We start from the raw sequence: 22,239 nt of genomic DNA, 5'->3' as shown, positions 1-22,239 counted from the left end.
CTTTCCTTTAACTGCAATATTTTGAATAATTTGGCACAATTTGAAAAAAATGGATGACGACTTGCAAAGAAATGTGAATTTTATTGTGAAAACATGAGCTACTTGATGAATAACCATAATGCTACATATAAACTGGCTACCATGACAATCTTGCTTTATTTATAAAGCAGGCAAGATTGGATGAAAGACAAGATAAATCATCGCGCCACCAGCCATTTTTTCTAACCACAATGGCCTTTGAAATCATATTCTACCACGGTGGAAAAGAAACACAAAAGGCAGAATCATTGAGCTATGGTGGAGGACTTAGGAAAGCTGACCAAAAGGTTGGACAAAAGATGTTTTTTGAGAAGGCTTGTAAAATACCAAGAGAGAAGGGGAGAGGCTGATGGCTTAAGCAGGGAATTTAAGAAAGCAGGGACAAGGTGGTTGAAGACTCTGCTACTTATGATGGGGCAAAAGGAGGGTGGGAAACGGAAGGGTGTCTGAGACAATATGGCTGTAGGAGGTTGCAGATAGAGGGCAGGCCGAGGTCAAGGAAGAACTTGCAGACAAGAATCAAGATTTTAAAAATCAGTGTGCTGGGGGGCAGGGAGCCAATATAGGTCAGCGAAACGTAGAGCAGGATAAGAAATGGCAACTGACTTTGGACAAGTTGGTATTGAGGGAAGGTGGAGAATGGGAGGCCTGAAAGGAGGACATTGAAGCAAGAGTCTAGAGGTGAGGAAAGCATGGATAAGGGTTTCAGCTGTGGTGGGGTTGAAGTAGGAACAGATACAGGCAATGTTGCAGAGGTGGAAGTAAGTCGTCTTGGTGGCAGATAGAATGTAGAGTTTGAAGCTCAGCTCTGGCTCGAATAAGACGCCAAAGGTTTCCTATGGTCTGGTTCAGCCTGAGTTAATGGCCAAGGAGGGGGAATTGGGCAAATCCAAGTTAGCAGAATTTCAGGGGCCAAAAACAATGGCTTCAGTCTTCCCAATGTTCAGTTGGAGGAAATGCTGCCTCCATGACTTGATATCGGGCAGGCAGTCTGACATCATAGAGGCATTCGTGAGATCTACAGAAAGGATGAGAGGTAGCGACAGGGTCCATTGGCAGCCACACTGCAGTGGAATGCTGGCTTATGACAAGCTATTCATTTCAGTTGTGCCACTCTGGGGAAGCACCGAGGGTGAGGAAGGAGTTTCATCATGTGTCTGCTCTTGAATATTTTCTAGTGGACAACTTAACAGCAGCCTAGGTAGAAGCCCAAGAGCAAGGTGCTTGGCCTTTCAACTGCATTTGATATGTGGTCCAGGGTTGGGGGCACAGAGAAGAAAATAAAATGGGTTGTGGGGGTGGGGGAATAGTGAGAAATCATAATAGTGAGAGAGCAGAAAGAAAGAGAAGGTACATACCTTTATTGACAAGAAAAAACACTCTGGCAGGGATCCCTGAAAATCATCGAGTCACCAGCCATTTTTTCTAACCACAAAGGCTGTTGAAATCAGATATTCCAACAGTGGAAAAGAAACAAGCTCACTGGCTCCCTGACCCCAGTACACTGACCTACACTGGCTCCCTGACCCCAGCACACTGACCTACACTGGCTCCCTGACCCCAGCACACTGACCTACACTGGCTCCCTGACCCCAGCACACTGACCTACACTGGCTCCCTGACCCCAGCACACTGACCTACACTGGCTCCCTGACCCCAGCACACTGACCTACACTGGCTCCCTGACCCCAGCACACTGACCTAGACTGACTCCGTCCCCCAGCCCACTGATTTTTAAAACCATGGAAGCAGAAACTTTTCATAATTACCATCTGTTTCTGAATAATGCTAGTTTCATATTTAGTTAGAGTTTATACTGAAAATAAAAAGTTTGAAAGGGTTGAAGTCAACAATGTCCAAATTGCTGGAGTGTATTAATTTACCTAGGCACCACCACACACAGCAAAGAAGCAATGCAGTCAACCAATGATTATGTAGCAGCTACACTATAATTCCAAATGCCAGCTTGAATGGACGTGGGGGTATATATAGTTTTGTTTAGTCATGATAATTCATCACCTCTGTACCCTTCTTGCCCCCAAGCTGTAAATCCACATTGGTATTACTGCTGTCTACAATTATTCAGCCCCATACAAGCATTTAGAAAGGGTCACTTCCTTTACTTCTGCTACCACGCTCATCAGGTCAGTACTGACAGAGTGAAAGCAACTGCTCCCCTGACCCACCAACAGCAAATTCATCATCGGGCTAGGATCTGTGGCTGCAACATGAAACAAAATAAGCCACGTCATTCAGTTGGTGTTATCTGGTTACCTACCAGATTTTAAATAAGTGTGTGTATGTAAGAGACAGAGAGCAGTGGAAGTCTTTCAAAAAAATGCATGTATAAAAATCAAACATTCCAGAACAGTGCATGACAATCTAGATTAAAACAGAGAGCTAAGCTGCACACTGAGCAAGACTCCCCTTGCCCAGTGCCCCAATAAATCACTTTGGCAGGTAGTTGGGAAGCAGCTGCTAATGATAGTTTGACTGAAGAGTACAGGAAATCACCTTTTAACCCAGCCTCCTGTTACTCCCCGCATAGGACGGCGAAAGAATGGTAGTGAACGAAATGCCAAGTGTCAGAACAGTCTGGTAAACATGCAATAGGACACTGGCTTTACCCCCAAGTTATCAGAGCAAAAGCTGTGAAAAGTTTAATTTTGCAAGGCAGGCTTAATTTAAGCTAGTGCGAGCGATCACCCTGTGGATGCTCGTTACAGGATTTCAATTTTACTCGTAAAGGAGCCGAAACAAACTCAGGTCGCTGCACTTGAAAAAAATCTGACTGCTGGCGAAATAGATAATCTCAACACAAATTTTATTTAGAAATAAACCCTTTGTTAGTTGAGTCTAAATGTTAAAATGTGTTCTGAAAGAAAACAAATACAAATGTCATGAGTATTTACATTTAATATGCACCCCATTTTTTGCGATAAATTTTTTCAGAAAAATGTAGTACTTATGCAGAACATACACCCCTCATTACTTAACATTATTTGGCCATGTGTCCTTGCAAGATGCACAGCGCAGCACAGAAGCCAAGACATATGCAGTACTGAGGTATATAGCAACAGAACCACTGAAAGTTCCAGGTGAAGGAAGCTGCAGGCAAGGAATGAGTCCCCGTTGAAGAAAAACGGCGATAAAGTCTTATTGGCTTTTTGAGAGTTGGAGGAAAGCTTACAAGAGTGGGCAAATGAGAGAAAACAAGGAGGAGTTAAAAGGATCTCTTTTACTTAAAGGCCATTTTTACAAGGCAGCAAACAGTTGGGGGGCGGGGGGGGCAAAAAGATTCTAATGTGTCTTGATAGGTCTGTTGGACTGCGCTCCAGCTGATTCTGCGCTCCAGCTGATTCTGAAGTCAAACTAACCCAGTTTCATATTGAAGCAGCACAAAAACTTTTGAACTGGCCAATAAAGACTGATATTTTCTACTCACATTCAACATGAGGAACAGTGCCAACGAAAGGTGGCAAATCATTTGCATGAGTATTACAAGACATGAAGTATCACAGTTCACTTTAACGCTTGCATACATTGTGGGTAGAACCAAGTTACCGCCACACAGAACATCGAAAAGAAAGTCATTGCCTGCAGTAACATTTCTATGAGTCACTCATGAGTCTGTCTTAATGGACAGATGGATGAGGCCTTGATGTTGGATTGGATCAGGGCTGTGTGGATTGTTAGACCTGATGTTCTGCACAATATAAAACCTTCTGTACTCATCCTGGATTCATCCAGGTGACAGAATCCCGTCCGTCAAGGGTGAGTTACAACAAAGCAGAATTCATCTAGCGATGACTCCTGGGAGAATGATGCGCATGCTGCAGCTGCTGGCTATCACAATGACCAAATCGACAAAGGCTACTTGGAATGAAATGGGAGTAGGTACCTTCACTACTGGAGGTATATGAACTCTTGAGGCTGGAGGGAACCATTCTGTGGGTAGAGGATGCGGGGGCACCATCAAGCCACATACTGCAAATGGCTTCAGGAAATACTGCTCCTTGAACTCCATGAAGGCTTCGAAAAATGATGTTAGGAGCGTAGGAACAGAAGTTGGCCATTGAGCCCTCAAGCCCGTTCTGCCATTCAATTAGATCATGGCTGATCTGTACCTCTAATCCATTTACCTGCCTTTGCTCCATAGCCCTTTGAAACCCTTACCCCAACAAAAATCTACTGACTCAGTCTTGAAAATTTCAGTTAACCCAGCATCCACAGGCTTTTGGGAAAGAGAGTTCCAAATGTCTACTACTCTCTGTGTGAAGAAGTGCTTCCTTATTTCACTCCTGAATTACCTAGATCTAATTTTATTATGCCTCCTTCTTCTGGATTCCCCCACCAGAGGAAATAGCTTCTCGTCATCTACCCCATCAAATCATTTGATCATTTTCAGCACCTTGATTAGATCACTTGTTAACATTCTAGACTCAAGGGAATACAAGCCAGGTTTGGGCAAGCTGCCCTTGTAATGTAACCCTTTAAGCCCTGGCATCATTCTGGTGAATCTGCGATGTGCCCACTCCCAAGGCCAATATGTCCTTCCTGAGGTGCGGGGCCCAGAACTGAATGCTGTACTCCAGATGGGTTCTGACCAAGGCTCTGTGCAATTGAAGCACAACAGGAAGGAGGGAGGGAGAAGATACTAAGCACGATCTGATGACAAGTCTCACGGGGATTCTGTATGATGCAGATCTGCGTGTGGTTTGACTAATTTGAGAGTTTCATAAAATATTTTCAGTTACGGTTTTTGGGAAACTTCTTGTAGTTTTCAGTTTATTTCATATGTAGCACCTTAAGATATTCACTAAAGGTTTACGCCATCATACCAGTCTATCGCAAATGACTTTTGTTTTAATATGTAAATAATACCTCTCTCATCACCCCCAAACACTTTTGGCAGTTTTGGGGGGTTAAAAGGCACATAATACATCCAGATTTACTGTAGCCTTTGAACTCCCAGGCTACATTCACTATTGGAAGCAACTGATGTGCACCATTATTCACTGCAAAAGAAAAGGTGTTAAAATTATTTTGCCAGAGGTAGCTTTCAAAAAAGGAACTGATTCCCACACTAGCTTTTATTAGTTAGAATGTATGTGATTGCACAGATTTCTTTGGAATAATATTCTGCCTCATAAGGAAACACAATGCCAAAATTCAATTTTAGGTAAATAGCAATCCACATTTCCACAACGTAACTTATTTACCAATCGCTAAAGTAGCCCCAGGCTTCTATTATTCACATATCTCCACTGGCTGTAGTCATATCTAGCACAAAGGAAGATGGTTGTGGTTGTTGAAGGTCAATCTTCTCAGCCCCAGGACATCGCTGTAGGAGTTCCTCAGAGCAGTGTCAAGGCCCAACCATCTTCAGCTGCTTCATAAGGTCAGAAGTGGGGATGTTAGCTGATGACTGCACAGTATTCAGTTCCATTTGCAACTCCTCAGATAATGAAGCAGTCTATGCCCACATGCAGCAAGGCCTGGACGACATTCAGGCTTGGGCTGATAAGTGGCAAGTAACATTCGCGCCACACAAATGCCAGGCAATGACTATCTCCAACAAGCGAGAGTTTAACCAACGCCCCTCGACATTCAACAGCATTACCATCGCCGAATTCCCCACCATCAACATCCTGGGGGGGGGTCACCATTGACCAGAAACTTAACTGGACCAGCCACATAAATATTGTGGCAACAAGAGCATGTCAGAGGCTAGGTATTCTGCAGCGAGGGTCTCACCTCCTGACTCCCCAAAGCCTTTCCACCGTCTACAAGGCATAAGTCAGGAGTGTGATGGAATACTCTCCACTTGCCTGGATGAGTGCAGCTCCAACAACACTCAAGAAGCTCAACACCATCCAGGACAAAGCAGCCCGCTTGATTGGCACCCCATCCACCACCTTAAACATTCACTCCCTCCACCACCGGCGTACCGTGGCTGCAGTGTGTACCATCTACAAGATGCACTGCAGCAACTCGCCAAGGCTTCTTCGGCAGCACCTCCCAAACCCGCGACCTCTACCACCTAGAAGGACAAGGGCAGCAGGTGCATGGGAACACCACCACCTCCCCCTCCAAGTCACACACCATCCTGACTTGGAAGTATATCGCCGTTCCTTTATCGTCGCTGGGTCAAAATCCTGGAACTCCCTCCCTAACAGCACTGTGGGAGAACCTTCACCACACGGACTGCAGCGGTTCAAGAAGGCAGCTCACCACCACCTTCTCAAGGGCAACTAGGGATGGGCAATAAATGCTGGCCTTGCCAGCAATGCCCGCATTCCAGGAACAAATAAAAAAAACTATACACTAGGACAAATGTTAGCAATATTGGTGAGGGAACAACATTACAACAGGGACTACACTTCAAAAAGTACTTAATTGGCCGTAAAGCCTTTGGGATGCCCTGAGGTCATGAAAGGCACTATATAAATGCATGTCTTTCTTTAGGGAAGGAAAATATATCCGGTACTGCATAACTATTCAACAAAAACACTATGAGGCAACAACTGATTTGAATGACTTAGCACATTATTTACAAGTCAAAGTTTAAAGATGCCTCATCATTGGGACTATGTTCAGAACAGAGGCTCATTACCAAACAAAAAGAAGCAAACTTCTGTATTCACAATGACAGAGGACGTCCACAGAGATATCCCCCCACCAATGAACATTAGACTGAAGTGTTTAAACAGTGTGAGTTTAGATAACAGCAGATCTCTGTAAAGTTGAACTGTTCAAACTTCAAGTCCATTGTCACACTAAAGAATCCAGCAGACTTGGCACTTCTCAATTAGTCACAAGTTTTAGCCTTGCTCATCAAAACTTTGATGATAATACAATTTTACAATTCTCAGTCCCAGAAAAGCCATTCAAGAACACAGAATTCTGTGTAGCAAAAAAATACAATGTTGTCAATCGTCTCCTGAACATTTTCATGAAGCAGTTAGTTCAATTAATTTGAATGAAAAATGTTAAAACTAATTCAGCAAGTTGATACAAGTAAAGAAAGTAGCCAATGTTGGCAAGTAGCTGCTACTTACTGTAAAAACATCATCATCACCGACCTCCACCTCATTCTGAATTGTTGATGATGTAGTTGACCCTGGGGGAAGAAAGTGTGCATTATTAAAAACTGAATCTCCCAAAGAGGTTACAGAATGTCAGTCATCTTTACTTCCCAAGTAACAAAACATTTTATTCAAATGATTACAGTAGTATCACGGTTATGGCACTGGACATAGCAAGTCAGAGGTTTGACAGTTTAAATTAAATTCACTAAATCTGTTCATTTGTGGGCTAGCATCAGAACTGAAATGAAAAGGAAAGATGCCAAATTGCTCTTAAAACCCAAATGATTTACTAATGTTTTTCAGGGATCTGCTATCTCTAGCTGGTCTGACCTACACGTCACAAGGCCATGCTGTGTGGTTGACTATCAATGCCCCCAGCCAGTCAGTTGTAAACAGAAGTTACAAAATAAAAAAAGAACTGGGACAAACCTATTGATCACAATCTTGCAATCTCAGCCAAATTAATCCTGAAAGTACCATAAAATCTGGAGACCGGCTCCCAAGTTGGGAGAGTTATCCCTGGACGAGTCAAGTAACAATGTGACGTAGATACAACCGAGAATCATCAGTCATCAGTCAACATCCCAGACAATCAACACCCTGATATTATTGTACTCAGTCAGATAAATCAGCCAATATCCTGCCCCACCAGCAGGACAGACCCACCAGAGTAGGGCACAGTGGAATACAGTTGGGTAGGAACAGCCCTGGGAACACTCCACATTAACTCTGGTTCCATGAAGTCTTATGGCTTCAGATCAAATATGGTCAAATAAACTTCCTGCTGGTCCTCACCTCAACTGAATTATCAGTACTCCTCCACCGTGAACACCACTTGGAGGAAGCAGAGTTAAGCAAGGGCACAGATTGGACTTTGGATGGGGAACTTCAATATCCACTACCAATAGTGGCTCAGTAGCAGCACCACTGATTGAAGTAGGACAGTACCAAAGGGCATAACTGCCAGATTGGGCCTGCGCAGATGGTGAAGTGAACCAACACGAGAGAGTAACCTACTTGACTTTGTCCTCATCAAACTACCTGTTACAAATGCATCTGTCCATGATAGCACTGATAGGAGTGACCAATGCTCAGTCATTAAGATAGTCTCGTCTCCATGGTGATGATACCCTACATCGTGTACTGTGGCACTATTAAAGTTTTAAGTGGGACAGGTCAAGAACAAATCTAACTGCCCAAAACAAGGCTTCCATAAGGCACCATGGGCCAACAGCAGAAATGTAAACCAACACCACTAGAAATCAGATTATCTGATTATCACATTGCTGTTTGTGGGACCTTGGGTGTGCTCAAGATCATGTAGAGCGAGTTCTGTAGCCCTACACATCCAATTGAGAATGGTGGTGGATGATCAGAATTATTGGGAGCAGGAACATAGGAACAGGAGGAGGCCTTTTAGTCCCAGGCCTACTCCACTATTCAATTAGATCATGGCTGATCTGCACCTTAACTCCATCTGCCCGCCTTTGCTCCACATCCCTTGATACCCTCATCCAACAAAAATCTATCCATCTTAGTCTTGAAAGCTCCAATTGTTCCAGTATCCACAGCTTTTTTTTTTTTGGGGGGGGGGGGGGAGAAGAGTTCCAAATTTCCACTACCCTTTGGGTAGAAAAAGTGCTTCCCGATTTCGCTCCTGAATGGCCTAGCTCGAATTTTCAGATTCTCGATTTCACCACGAGAGGAAATAGTTTCTCCGTATCTACCCTATCGAATCCTTTTAATATTTTCAACACCTCAATCAGATCACCCCTCAATGTTCTGTAGGCAATGGAATACAATGCACGTTTATGCAACCCGTCCTCATAATGTAACCCCCCTACGTCCCGGTATCATTCTGGTGAATCTGCACTGCACCCCCTCCAAGGCCAATATATCTTTTCTGATATGCGTTGCCCAAAATTGAACGCAGTACTCCAGATGGGGTCTGACCAAGGCTCTATACAATTGAAGCATAACTTGCTCCCCATTTTTGTACTTAAGCCCCGCGATAAATGAGTAGGCAGCTCCATGAATATCTTCAACCATGGCAGCGTCCAGTGTGAGTGCAAGAGACAAAACTGAAGTGTTTTGTAAACGTCTTTCAGCCATAAGTACCAAGTGAATGATACTAATCGGCCTCCTCTTAGGTATCCACCATTATTGGATGTCGATGTCCAGTCAATTTGGTTCATTTAATGCAATATTAAGAATTTGCTGAGCGCACTGGGTACAACGCAGGCTACAAGCCCGCACAATAACCTGGTTGTCGTGTTGAAGATCTGTGCACCAGATCTGGATGTCCTAACCTCGGCCAAGCTGTTACAATTCAGCTATAACACTGGCACCTCCTCAACAATGTAGAAAATTGCCCAGTTATGTCCTATTCACAATGAAGTGCAAATCTAACCCAGCTAAATTTCAGCCTCCTCTCAATCATCCGCAAAGAGATGCAAAGAGTCATCAATAGTGCCATCAAGCAACATCTACTCACCAAACCTTGTTCACTAACATCTGAAGCACTCTGCTTCAGATATCTTTAGAGCTCGATTCCCAAATACAGCTGAGGTGCAGTCACTTAGCGGTTTCAAAAAGAAGCTGGATAAGTATCTGGCAGCTTTTATTATCTCTTTCATATACGCCACCTATGGACAGGTGACATGTATGAAGGAGATAATAAAGAGAGATATGCTCCTCCAATTTTCTCATCTCCGTCCTCCTGTCCTCAAGATAGCAACTCGTACTGGGGTATGGCTCTATAGACAGCAGTAGCCCTACACTACCTCAAGTATTTTTTTAAAATATGCAAGCCTAGAGATTATTAGTTAAGCAGCATTCATCCACTGAAGGCCCAGCATAGCTTGGCCTGATACAGTCCTCAGTCTACAACAACTTGCATTTATACAGCGCCTTTAACGTAGTAAAACATCCCAAGGCGCTTTCACAGGAGCGATTATCAAACAAAATTTATACCGAGCCACATAAGGAGATATTCTATCTCAATTTCTGGGGACAGGCTGTCAACCAATATTTATTTTAAGCCCAATGACTTCTCAGCTCCCTTGGTTACACTTCCTCCCATCCTGCTTCCTGTAAGGACTCTATTCAATTCGCCCAGTTTCTTTGTCTCGTTGATGATGCACCTTCCATACCAGTGCTTCCGGTATGTCTTCCTTTTTACTCAACCGAGGATTCCTCTCCACCATGGTTGACAGGGCCCTCGACTGTGTCCGTTCCATTTCCCGCACTTCTGCTCTCACCCCTTCCCCATACTTCTGCTCTCCATCCCAGAACCAAGATAGGGTTCCCCTTGTCATCAGCTTCCACCCCACCAGCCTCCACATTCAACAGATCATCCTCTGCCATTTCCGCCACCTCCAGCGCAATGCCACCACCAAACACATCTTCCCCTCACCTCCTCTTTCAGCATTCCGAAGGGACCGTTACCTCTGCGATACCCTGTTCCACTCGTTAATCACCCTCAACACTCCCTCCCCTTCCCGTGCAAGTGCAGGAGATGCAAAACCTGCCCTTTTACTTACTCCCTTCCCACCGTCCAGGGCCCCAAACACTCCTTCCAGGTGAAATAGCGATCTACTTGTCCTTCTTTCAATTTAGTATACTGTATTTACTGCTCACGATGCGGTCATAGAAACATAGACATAGAAGATATGAGCAGGAGTAGGCCATTTGGCCCCTCGAGCCGGCTCTGCCATTCAATGAGATCATGACTGATCATCCAAATTCAGTACCCTGTCCCTGCCTTCTCCCCATATCCCTTGATCGCTTTAGCCTTAAGAAATATATCCAACTCCTTCTTGAATATATTTAATGAACTGGCCTCCACCGCCCTCTGTGGCAGAGAATTCCATAGGTTCACCACTCTCTGGGTGAAGAAATTCCTCCTCATCTCAGTCCTAAATGGCTTACCCCTTATCCTTAGACTATGACCCCTGGTGCTGGACTCCCCGGCCATCAGGAACATCCTTCCTGCATCTAGTCCGTCCAGGCCTGACAGAATTTTATAGGTTTCGATGAGATCACCTCTCAATCTTCTGTACTCCAGTGAGTACAAGCCCAATTGACACATACTCTCCTCATACGTCATTCCTGCCATCCCAGGTATCAGCCTGGTGAATCTTCGCTGCTGTGGCGGAGACCACATAGGGACAATAACACAATGTATAGCCAATGCTGTTATATGTACCTAAACACAATTCACTATGTATAGCAATGTTGTGATATGTACATGCTGGGTTGGGTTATCGGTGCAGGGTCCCTTTAAGAGCGTCGGTGGCTTGATGACGTCGGTTGCGTGATGACGTCATAGCCCCTGCACGGGGCTGAGCCCTTCAGACCTCGTGGTGAGTGATTAAAGTAAGACACGTTTTGCCTTAGCTTAAACAAAAGTCTCTACCTGTTGTTTTCTATCGATCGCAACACTGCACTCCCTCCATGGCAAGAACATCCTTCCTCAGATAAGGCGACCAAAACTGCACACAATACTCAAGGTGCAGTCTCACCAAGGCCCTGTACAACTGCAGCAAGACATCCTTGTTCCTGTACTCGAACCCTCTCGCTACGAAGGCCAACATACCATTTGCCTTCTTAACCGCCTGCTGCACCTGCAGGCTTACCTTCAGCGACTGGTGCACAAGAACACCCAGGTCTCTTTGCACTTCCCCTTCTCCCAATCTATTGCCATTCAAATAATAATCTGCCTTCCTGTTTTTGCCACCAAAGTGGATAACCTCACATTTATCCACATTATTGTGCATTTGCCATGTTTCTGCCCAATCACCCAACCTGTCCAAATCGTACTGGAGTTTCACGACATCCTCCTCACAGCATACCCTCCCACCCAGCTTTGTGTCATCTGCAAATTTGGAGATACTACATCCAATTCCCTCGTCCAGATCATTAATATATATTGTGAACAGCTGGGGTCCTAGGACCGATCCTTGCGGTATCCCACTAGTCACTGCCTGCCACTTGGAAAAAGGCCCGTTTATTCCAACTCTTTGCTTTCTATCTGCCAACCAGTTCTTTATCCAAGTCAATACCTTGCCCCCAATCCCATGTGCCTTAATTTTGCAAGCTAATCTCTTATGCGGGACCTTATCGAAAGCCTTCTGAAAGTCCAAATACACCACATCCACTGGTTCTCCCTTATCTATTTTACCAGTTACATCCTCAAAAAATTCCAGTAGATTAATCAAGTACGATTTACACTTTGTAAATCCATGTTGATTTTGTCCGATCCTGTCACTGCTCTCCAAGTGCTCTGCTTTTACATCTTTTATAATGGACTCTAGCATTTTCCCCACTACCGATGTCAGGCTTACTGGTCTATAATTCCCCACTTTTTCTCTACCACCTTTTTTGAATAGTGGGGTAACATTAGCTACCCTCCAACCCATGGGAACTGTTCCAGAGTCTATCGAGTTCTGGAAGATCACCAGCAGTGCATCTACTATCTCCAGAGCTACTTCCTTAAGTACCCTAGGATGTAGATTATCAGGCCCTGGGGATTTATCGGCTTTCAGTCCCGTCAACTTCCCCAACACCATTTCCCTACAAATACTGATTTCTTTCAGTTCCTCCCTCTCATTAGTCCCTATATTCCCCGACATCTCTGGGAGGTTATTTGTGTCCTCCTTCGTGAAGACAGAACCAAAATATATATTTAATTGGTCTGCCATTTCTTTGTTCCCCATTATAAATTCCCCATATTCTGACTGCAAGGGACCTACGCTTGACTTCACCAATCTTTTTCTTTTCACATATATAAAAGCTTTTACAGTCAGTCGACATTGGAGGAGACCAAACACAGATTGGATGACGATTTTGCTGAACACCTCCGTTCAGTCCGCAAGCATGACCCCGAACTTCTGGTTTGGCGATTTTAATTCTTTGTCGCACTCTGACCTCGGCCTCCTACACTGTTCTAATGAAGCTTAACGGAAGCTCGAGGAACAGCACCTCATCTTTTGATTAGGCACTTTACAGCCTTCCGGACTCAACATTGAGTTCAACAATTTCAGATCATAACCACTGCTTCCATTTTTTCCAGACAGCAGATGCTGTTAATGGTTCTGCTGTTACCATTTACACCTCCTCTGGACCCATCTTTTGTTTCTTTACTTGTCCCATTACCATCCATCCCCCTTTGCCTTGCTCCATCATCCCTTTTGTTATTTAATCTCTCCTACCTTCCACCCTATCACAGACCTTCCCTTTTGTTCTTTCCTCCCCTCCCCTCTCTCCCTGCCTCTGCACTTGCTTAAAATCTGCAACATCGCCAACTTTTTCCAGTTCTGATGAAGGGTCATCGACCTGAAACGTTAACTCTGTTTCTCTCTCCACAGATGCTGCCTGACCTGCTGAGTATTTCCAGCATTTTCTGTTTTTATACAAGGAGATATTAGGACAGATAAGGTTGATCAAAGAGGTAGGTTCTAAGGAGCATCTTAGAAAGAAAAAAGGGTCCCATTGGCAGAGGTCAAGAACCAGAGGACACAGATTTATGGTGATTGGCAAGAGAACCAAAGGCGACGGAAGAAAAAACCTTTTTACACAGCGAGTGGTTAAGATCTGGAATGCACTTCCTGAAAGGGCGGTGTAGGCAGACTCAATCACAGCTTTCAAAACGGTGTTGGATAAGTATCTGAAGGAAAGAAATTTGCTGGGCTACGGGGGAAGGGCGGGGGAGTGGGACTAGCTGAAGTGCTCTTGCAGAGAGCTGGCACATGCTCAACGGGCCAAATGGCCGCCTTCCGTGCTGTAACCATTCTATGATTCTATGAAAGAAAGACTTGCATTTATATAACGTCTTTCATGATCACCGGATGTCTCAAAGCTCTTTACAGCCAATGAAGTACGTTTGGAGTGTAGTCACTGTTGTAACGTAGGAAATGCAGCAGCCAATTTGCGCACAGCAAGCTCCCACAAACAGCAATGTGATAATGACCAGATAATCTGCTTTTGTCATGTTGATTGAGGGATAAATATTAGCCAGGACACTGGGGATAACGCCCCTGCTCCTCTTCGAAATAGTGCCATGGGATCTTTTACGTCCACCTGAGAGAGCAGACGGTTTAACGTCTCATCCAAAAGATGACACCTCTGACAGTGCTGCACTCCCTCAGCACTGCACTGGAGTGTCAGCCTAGATTTATGTGCTCAAGTCCCTGAGTTTGCTACCCACTGAGCCACAACTTAAACAGAGGTGGAGGTTTCTGGGGGGAATTCCAGAGCTTAGGGCCTAGGCAGATGAAGGCACAGCCGCCAATGGTGGAGCGAATGTGCTTCAAAAAACAATCTTCATTGGATAATGCTCACAAATGAGAACCTGGAGCAATTTTCCTTTTTCAAACTGGAGAGCTATTGACATGAATTGTTCTCACCCAATGTTGCTATGGCCGAAGCTGGTTACCTTAACGTTAGGGACGGAACTGGATTCCTCTACAATCTATATGGCATATGCACAAGATGTACAGCATATAATACTAAATATTTACTAATATATAATTTTATGCGGTTATTCACTATGCATTGCAGGCGATCAGCGAGAAGCAGTGGTTTAGATGACTGATTGACCTTTTCTTATTCTAAATTTGATGGTCTTGTGGTAGCAGAGAAAACAAATCTTTTCAAAGGCCAACAATGAAAAGGAAAGCACACCTGAGCAATCCCACTCAAAAAGACGCAGCTTTCCTTCTACCTCCAACGCCGTGAAACAAAAAAAGCATCTATCCAATGTAAATTGATTGTCTCAACCTATTTTCACAACGTCAGGTAAAATTCAGCTGAACAAAACAAGAGCCTGCTGCATTTTAACATCATAGGTTTTCACTCTGTGGGGGTAATGTAAAAATCCAGCATTCTTTGGCAAGACGCCACTTACAAATTCTGACCGAATCATTTTGAAATTATGGAGATGACAAGTTGAATATTCATGAATGGGCAGCATTTGTAATACTTTGTAATTGTAATAACAAATTCCTCCCCCACAGCTAATTTGGTTACGCTTACAATCTCAAAGGTTGACTCAATTGAGGTATGGCAGCTGAATCCTTGCAGCAGCTAAATGGCGTCATGTGCAATTATTCAGTACAGTATCAAGTCCAAAATTCCTTGTTTTTAAATTACTATACAAGTTGAACAATCATATTAAAAATTACATGGTTTTCACAAAATGAAGACAATAATGCAAAAAAATGTCAGTAATGAAATCCTTTACTCAAATTTATTTACACAATAGAAGTGAAATCATGGTCTGATCAGTTATGAAACAAATACTATTCCAAGATAAGTGGTCTGCTGGTACACATGCCTTTCTTTGTGTTTTGAACCAGGTTATCTGTTTGCGTAAAATGAAATTGTGCACTTGCTATCTATGTTAAGCGCATTCACAATTATGTTCTGCAGCAGTAATAAAAAGTTGAACACAAGTATACAAGTGGTACCTTCTGTAAGATCCTCGATTGCTTTCCTCACTCCTCGATCAAACGCTCGCGCATCAGCAGGGCTTTGAAACGTAAGTCCAAACTTCCTGCTGTCAACCATCCAATGGTGAAATGTAGGCGTTGCTTTAGTATATAGCAGGTCTTTCTTCAAGAAACATTCCAATACAACCTAGTGCGAGAGAAAAAAAAATGCTCACATTAAAAAGAGGCCAGAGTACAGTCACAGTGCCAACTCTATAGAAATCTAAAACAAAAATTCAGTTTTAAATTTATTGACCCGTTTTGACAACCTGAATGCTATAAATGATAAATTGTGCTTTAAAGTAGTCCTCTAAAACAATGGGGCTGTCACACCTCCATATAACTTGGTGCTGATTCCAGCAATTCATGTCAGGGAAGTAGAACAGGTTAGTCAAGGTCATATGTCAAATTAAAATGCTATAGCTAGTCTTTCACTACTTTCATACCTGCCAGCTTCCTCAAAGTTTTGCACGTATTAAACAAATTCAATGAAATATTGAGAGGCAAGGAATCACAGAAAAAAAAACTCTTACTACAAATACACTGCCATGCACAGCCATGAAGACCATCTTTCAATGCAAGATTTAATTTGGCTGTTGAACCATCGATAGGAGATCGCATGCCAATATCCCCCCCTACCCCAAATAAGTCCCAGTTTCCATGTAGTCTGTGATCCATTACTCTTGTATGCTCTTTGTCAGCTGTGGCTCAGTGGGTAGCACTCTCACCTCTGAGTCAGAAGGTTGTGGGTTCAAGTCCCACTCCAGGGACTTGAGCATAAATATCTAGGCAGACACTCCAGTGCAGTACCGAAGGAGTGATGCACTGTCGGAGTTGCCGTCTCTCGGATGAGACATTAAACCGAGGCCCCGTCTGCTCTCTCAGGTGGACGTAAAATATCCCATAGTGTGGCGGTACCACCGGTTGTCCCTTACATATATAGATATATACATAATTCCCTTTAACTTACCTAACTGTATGTACTTAACTTACTTATGAGCACTGGTGCAACCTCGGCCTCAACGCGGGAAACGCGAACAACGTGATGACGTCACAACACAAACGCAATGACGTCATCACGCTCCCCACAGGACTGCGAACTCAGTTCTCGTGGAGTCCCCGCTGGGACAAGACCTATACCACGGTGCTCCTACAGTCAGCCATCTTACCTGCCATCTTACCTGATGTAATGAGTCTGTTCCTGTAAATAAACAACTTGTTAATAGTTTGTCGAAGTCAAACTCTCTTATTTAGTGGCGATCTACACGAACCGCTACAATAGCATTATTTCAAAGAGGAGCAGGAGTTATCCCCGGTGTCCTGACCAATATTTAGCCCTCAATCAACACAACAAAAACAGGTTATTATCTGGTCATTATCACATTGCTGTTTGAGGGAGCTTGCAGTGCAAAAAACTGGCTGCTGCGTTTCCCACATTACAACAGTGACTACACTCCAAAAGTACTTCATTGGCTGTAAAGTGCTTTGGGACGTCTGGTGGTCGTAAAAGGCGCTATCGAAATGTTAGTCTTTCTTTTCTTTGATTCATCACATCTATAGGATTACCACTTTCATAATACCTTTTAATCACGTACTTTTTCTTAAGGGAATGGGATTCATAAAGTTAGAACCGTATAATTTTGCAGTAGCTTACTAAATAGCACCAGGAAGTCTCTCAGTTATAAACTAAATGTAAGAAGTCACACAACACCAGGTTATAGTCCAACAGTTTTATTTGAAATCACAAGCTTTCGGAGCACTGCTCCTTCATCAGGTGAAGTGGAGAGATGCATAAAGACACAACTTATATAGTCAGAGAATAATGCCAGATGATTACAGGTAATCTTTCTAACTGCCATTTATCACACCTCGGCAGAGAGATAATCACAGCAATCAAAGGTGTGAATGGTGTCCAAACAGGTTAGTCAGGAAAACATTACATCAAAGAACAATGAGGTGGGGTCAAATGTTGCAGATGCTGGGGTCTGTATGAAAAACAAAAAAAGACAAAAAAAACATTTTTTTTGCTGGGAATCACAGCAGGTCCGGCCGCATCTGTGTAGAGAGAACAAGCCAATGACGACTTGAGTCTGGATGACCCTACGTCAGGTGGGGTTATATGTAGCGTGACATGAACCCAAGATCCCGGTTGAGGCCGTCCTCATGAGTGCGGAACTTGGCTATCAGTTTCTGCTCTATGATTTTGCGTTGTCGTGTGTCTCGAAGGCCGCCTTGGAGAATGCTTACCCGAAGATCGGAGGCTGAATGTCCTTGACTGCTGAAGTGTTCCCCGACTGGGAGGGAACACTCCTGCCTGGTGATTGTTGCACGGTATCCGTTCATCCGTTGTCGCAGTGTCTGCATGGTCTCGCCGATGTACCATGCTCCGGGGCATCCTTTCCTGCAACGTATGAGGTAGACAACGTTGGCCGAGTCACATGAGTATGTACCATGTACCTGGTGGGTGGTGTCCTCACGTGTGATGATGGTATCTGTGTTGATGATCTGGCACGTCTTGCAGAGGTTGCCGTGGCGGGGTTGTGTGGTGTCGTGGTCGCTGTTCTCCAGAAGACAGTCCAGAATGTCACCCGAGCACAACGCAACACCATCCACGCTCTCAAGACCAACCGCAACATCATCACCAAACCAGCAGACAAAGGGGAAGCCATCGTCATACAGAACAGAACGGACTATTGCAAAGAAGCATACCGACAACTGGACAACCAGGAACACTACAGACAGTTACCCGCAGATCCGACCAAAGAACACACCCGCCAACTCAACAGACTGATCAAGACCTTCGATCCAGACCTTCAAAGCATCCTACGCGCTCTCATCCCACGTACTCCCCGCGTGGGAGACTTCTACTGCCTCCCAAAGATACACAAAGCCAACACACCCGGACGTCCTATCGTATCAGGCAACGGAACCGTGTGAGAACCTCTCTGGATACGTCGAGGGCATCCTGAAACCCATCGTACAGGGAGCCCCCAGCTCCTGTCGCGACACTACAGACTTCTTACAGAAACTCAGCACCCACGGACCAGTTGAATCAGGAACACTCCTCGCCACGATGGATGTCTCGGCACTCTACACCAGTATCCCCCACGATGACGGCATTGCTGCGACAGCCTCAGTACTCAACACCAACAACAGCCAATCTCCAGACGCCATCCTATAACTCATCCGCTTCATCCTTGACCACAATGTCTTCACCTTCAACAACCAGTTCTTTACCCAAACACACGGAACAGCTATGGGGACCAAATTCGCACCCCAATATGCCAACATCTTCATGCACAAGTTCGAGCAAGACTTCTTCGCTGCACAGGACCTCCAACCAACGCTATACACCAGATACATCGACGACATTTTCTTCCTATGGACCCACGGCGAAGAATCACTGAAAAGACTACACGATAACATCAACAAGTTCCATCCCACCATCAAACTCACCATGGACTACTCCTCAGAATCGGTTTCATTCTTGGACACACGAATCTCCATCAAAGACGGACACCTCAGCACTTCACTCTACCGCAAGCCCACGGACAACCTCAGGATGCTCCACTTCTCCAGCTTCCACCCTAACCACGTTAAAGAAGCCATCCCCTATGGACAAGCCCTGCGAATACACAGGATCTGCTCAGACGAGGAGGAACGTGATGGACACCTACAGACGCTGAAAGATGCCCTCGTAAGAACGGGATATGACGCTCGACTCGTCGATCGACAGTTCCGATGGGCCACAGCGAAAAATTGCATAGACCTCCTCAGAAGACAAACACGGGACACAACCAACAGAGTACCCTTCATCGTCCAGTACTTCCCCAGAGCGGAGAAATTACGCCATGTTCTTCGCAGCCTTCAACATGTCATCGATGACGACGAACGCCTCGCTAAGGCCATCCCCACGCCTCCACTACTCGCCTTCAAACAGCCGCCTAACCTCAGACCATCATTCGCAGCAAATTACCCAGCTTTCAGGAGAACAGCGACCACGACACCACACAACCCTGCCACGGCAACCTCTGCAAGACATGCCAGATCATCAACACAGATACCATCATCACACGTGAGGACACCACCCACCAGGTACATGGTACATACTCATGTGACTCGGCCAACGTTGTCTACCTCATACGTTGCAGGAAAGGATGCCCCGGAGCATGGTACATCAGCGAGACCATGCAGACACTGCGACAACGGATGAACGGACACCGTGCAACAATTGCCAGGCAGGAGTGTTCCCTCCCAGTCGGGGAACACTTCAGCAGTCAAGGACATTCAGCCTCCGATCTTCGGGTAAGCATTCTCCAAGGCGGCCTTCGAGACACACGACAACGCAAAATCGTAGAGCAGAAACTGATAGCCAAGTTCCGCACTCATGAGGACGGCCTCAACCGGGATCTTGGGTTCATGTCACGCTACATGTAACCCCACCTGACGTAGGGTCATCCAGACTCGAGTCGTCGTTGGCTTGTTCTCTCTACACAGATGCGGCCGGACCTGCTGTGATTTCCAGCAAAAAAAATGTTTTTTTGTCTGTTTTTTGTTTTTCATACAGACCCCAGCATCTGCAACATTTGACCCCTTGTGACCCCACCTCATTGTTCTTTGATGTAATGTTTTCCTGACTAACCTGTTTGAACACCATTCACACCTTTGATTGCTGTGATTATCTCTCTGCCGATGTGTGATAAATGGCAGTTAGAAAGTGTGGTAAACCACGTTCACTATCGTATCACTGTTAGTAGTTAGCACTGTTCACCACTGTTCGTTATAACTGTATCACTGACCACTATTGTATCACGGTACGAGGTCGCCTCTTGCCACACTGCTATACCTGGGATGACCACCGCCGACTCCGCCTTGGCTCCACCCACCAGGCCAGGTATAAAGGTGAGCGACTGACTGGTATTCCTCCTGCTTGGATCGGATCACCCACGAGAGTGGGCTCTGTTATTTAGTCAATAAAAACCTTTAGTCACCTTCGTAACTCTTCGCCTTTTATTGGAGGAATTGATAGGTATATCAATTTTGTAGCGTAACCCTAGCATACGGTGGACCCCTCCCCCCACTCACAGTCAACAACCAGCAAACGTTAAACCGCCCACCGCGTAACACCTGCAGCCTCTCCACCCTCAAGGTCCCGCCACCCTCTCTGTTTGCTAACCTTACCCCTGACTGCAAACCCGTCGCTACCAAGAGCAGGCGGTATAGCGCCGGGGACAGAGCCTTCATTAGCTCTGAGGTGCGGCGCCTCCTGAAAGAGGGCATTATCGAGGGGAGCAGCAGCCCCTGGCGTGCCCAGGTCGTAGTCGTAAAGACCGGCGATAAAAACCGCCTGGTCATCGACTACAGCCAGACCATAAACAGATATACCCAGCTGGACGCATACCCCCTCCCCCGCATATCTGACATGGTCAATCAGATTGCACAGTATAAAGTATTCTCGACCATCGACCTGAAGTCGGCCTACCACCAACTCCCTATCCACCCTGAGGACCGCCAGTATACCGCCTTCGAGGCGAATGGGCGCCTATACCACTTCCTTAGGGTCCCCTTCGGTGTCACTAATGGGGTCTCGGTCTTCCAAAGGGAGATGGACCAGATGGTTGACCAGAACGAACTGCAGGCTACATTCCCCTACCTAGATAACGTCACTATCTGCGGCCGCGACCGGCAGGAACATGACGCGAATCTGGAGAAATTCCTCCGTACGGCCCAACGGCTGAACCTCACCTACAATAAGGAGAAATGCGTGTTTAACACCACACGCCTTGCCATCCTCGGCTGCGTAGTGGAGAACGGAATCATCGGCCCCGACCCAGAAAGAATGCGCCCCCTCATGGAGCTACCCCTCCCCCACTGCCCTAAAGCACTTAGGAGAACCCTGGGGCTTTTCGCCTACTATGCCCAATGGGTACCCAATTACGCGGACAAAGCCAGACCCCTCCTGAAAGCCACTTCCTTCCCCCTCACGGAGGAGGCGTGCGCGGCCTTCTCCCTCATTAAGGGAGACATAGCCAAGGCCACGATGCACGCAGTGGACGAGTCCATCCCCTTCCAGGTGGAGAGCGACGCATCCGACTTCGCCTTAGCCGCCACCCTAAACCAGGAGGGGAGGCCAGTGGCCTTCTTCTCAAGGACCCTACAGGGCCCCGAGATCCGACATTCGTCGGTCGAGAAAGAGGCCCAGGCGATCGTGGAGGCAGTACGGCGCTGGAGGCACTACCTGGCAGGCAAACGATTTACCCTCCTCACCGACCAGCGTTCGGTGGCTTTCATGTTTAATAACAAGCTGAAGGGCAAAATCAAGAATGACAAGATTTTGAGATGGAGAATCGAGCTCTCCACCTACGATTATGAGATCTTGTACCGGCCAGGCAAGCTGAACGAATCCCCTGATGCCCTTTCACGAATGACATGCGCCAGCGCGCATATCGATAGGCTTCAGACCCTCCACGACCAGCTCTGCCACCCCGGAGTCACCAGACTCTACCATTTCATTAAGGCCCGCAACCTGACCTACTCCATCGAGGAGGTCAGGACCATGACCAGGAACTGCCAGACCTGTGCGGAGTGCAAACCGCACTTCTATAGGCCGGACCGAGCAA

General features: G+C 45.7%; 2 protein-coding genes across 3 annotated transcripts in view; one reads left to right on the top strand and one right to left on the bottom strand.

Annotated features, from left to right (window-relative positions):
- The window catches only part of sertad2b (SERTA domain containing 2b), a 542,965-nt gene that overhangs the window by 369,585 nt on the left and 151,141 nt on the right, over positions 1 to 22,239 (top strand). The window lies entirely within an intron of this gene.
- spred2b (sprouty related EVH1 domain containing 2b) overlaps positions 1 to 22,239 on the bottom strand; it is a gene marked incomplete at its 5' end in the record, with an annotated part of 77,309 nt that overhangs the window by 51,373 nt on the left and 3,697 nt on the right. Inside the window, 2 exons of the mRNA XM_085977748.1 lie at positions 7,101 to 7,162; positions 15,599 to 15,767. Of these exons, the coding sequence (XP_085833874.1) occupies positions 7,101 to 7,162; positions 15,599 to 15,767 (231 nt within the window). The remainder of the gene's footprint in view (positions 1 to 7,100; positions 7,163 to 15,598; positions 15,768 to 22,239) is intronic.

The sequence above is a fragment of the Somniosus microcephalus genome, chromosome 3 (assembly GCF_052327205.1).
Source record: "Somniosus microcephalus isolate GS21.2 chromosome 3, FLI_Smic_1.0, whole genome shotgun sequence".
NCBI classification, from domain to species: domain Eukaryota; kingdom Metazoa; phylum Chordata; class Chondrichthyes; order Squaliformes; family Somniosidae; genus Somniosus; species Somniosus microcephalus.
Note: the sequence above shows the minus strand (reverse complement) of the source record. Positions and strands in the feature narration are given on the sequence as shown.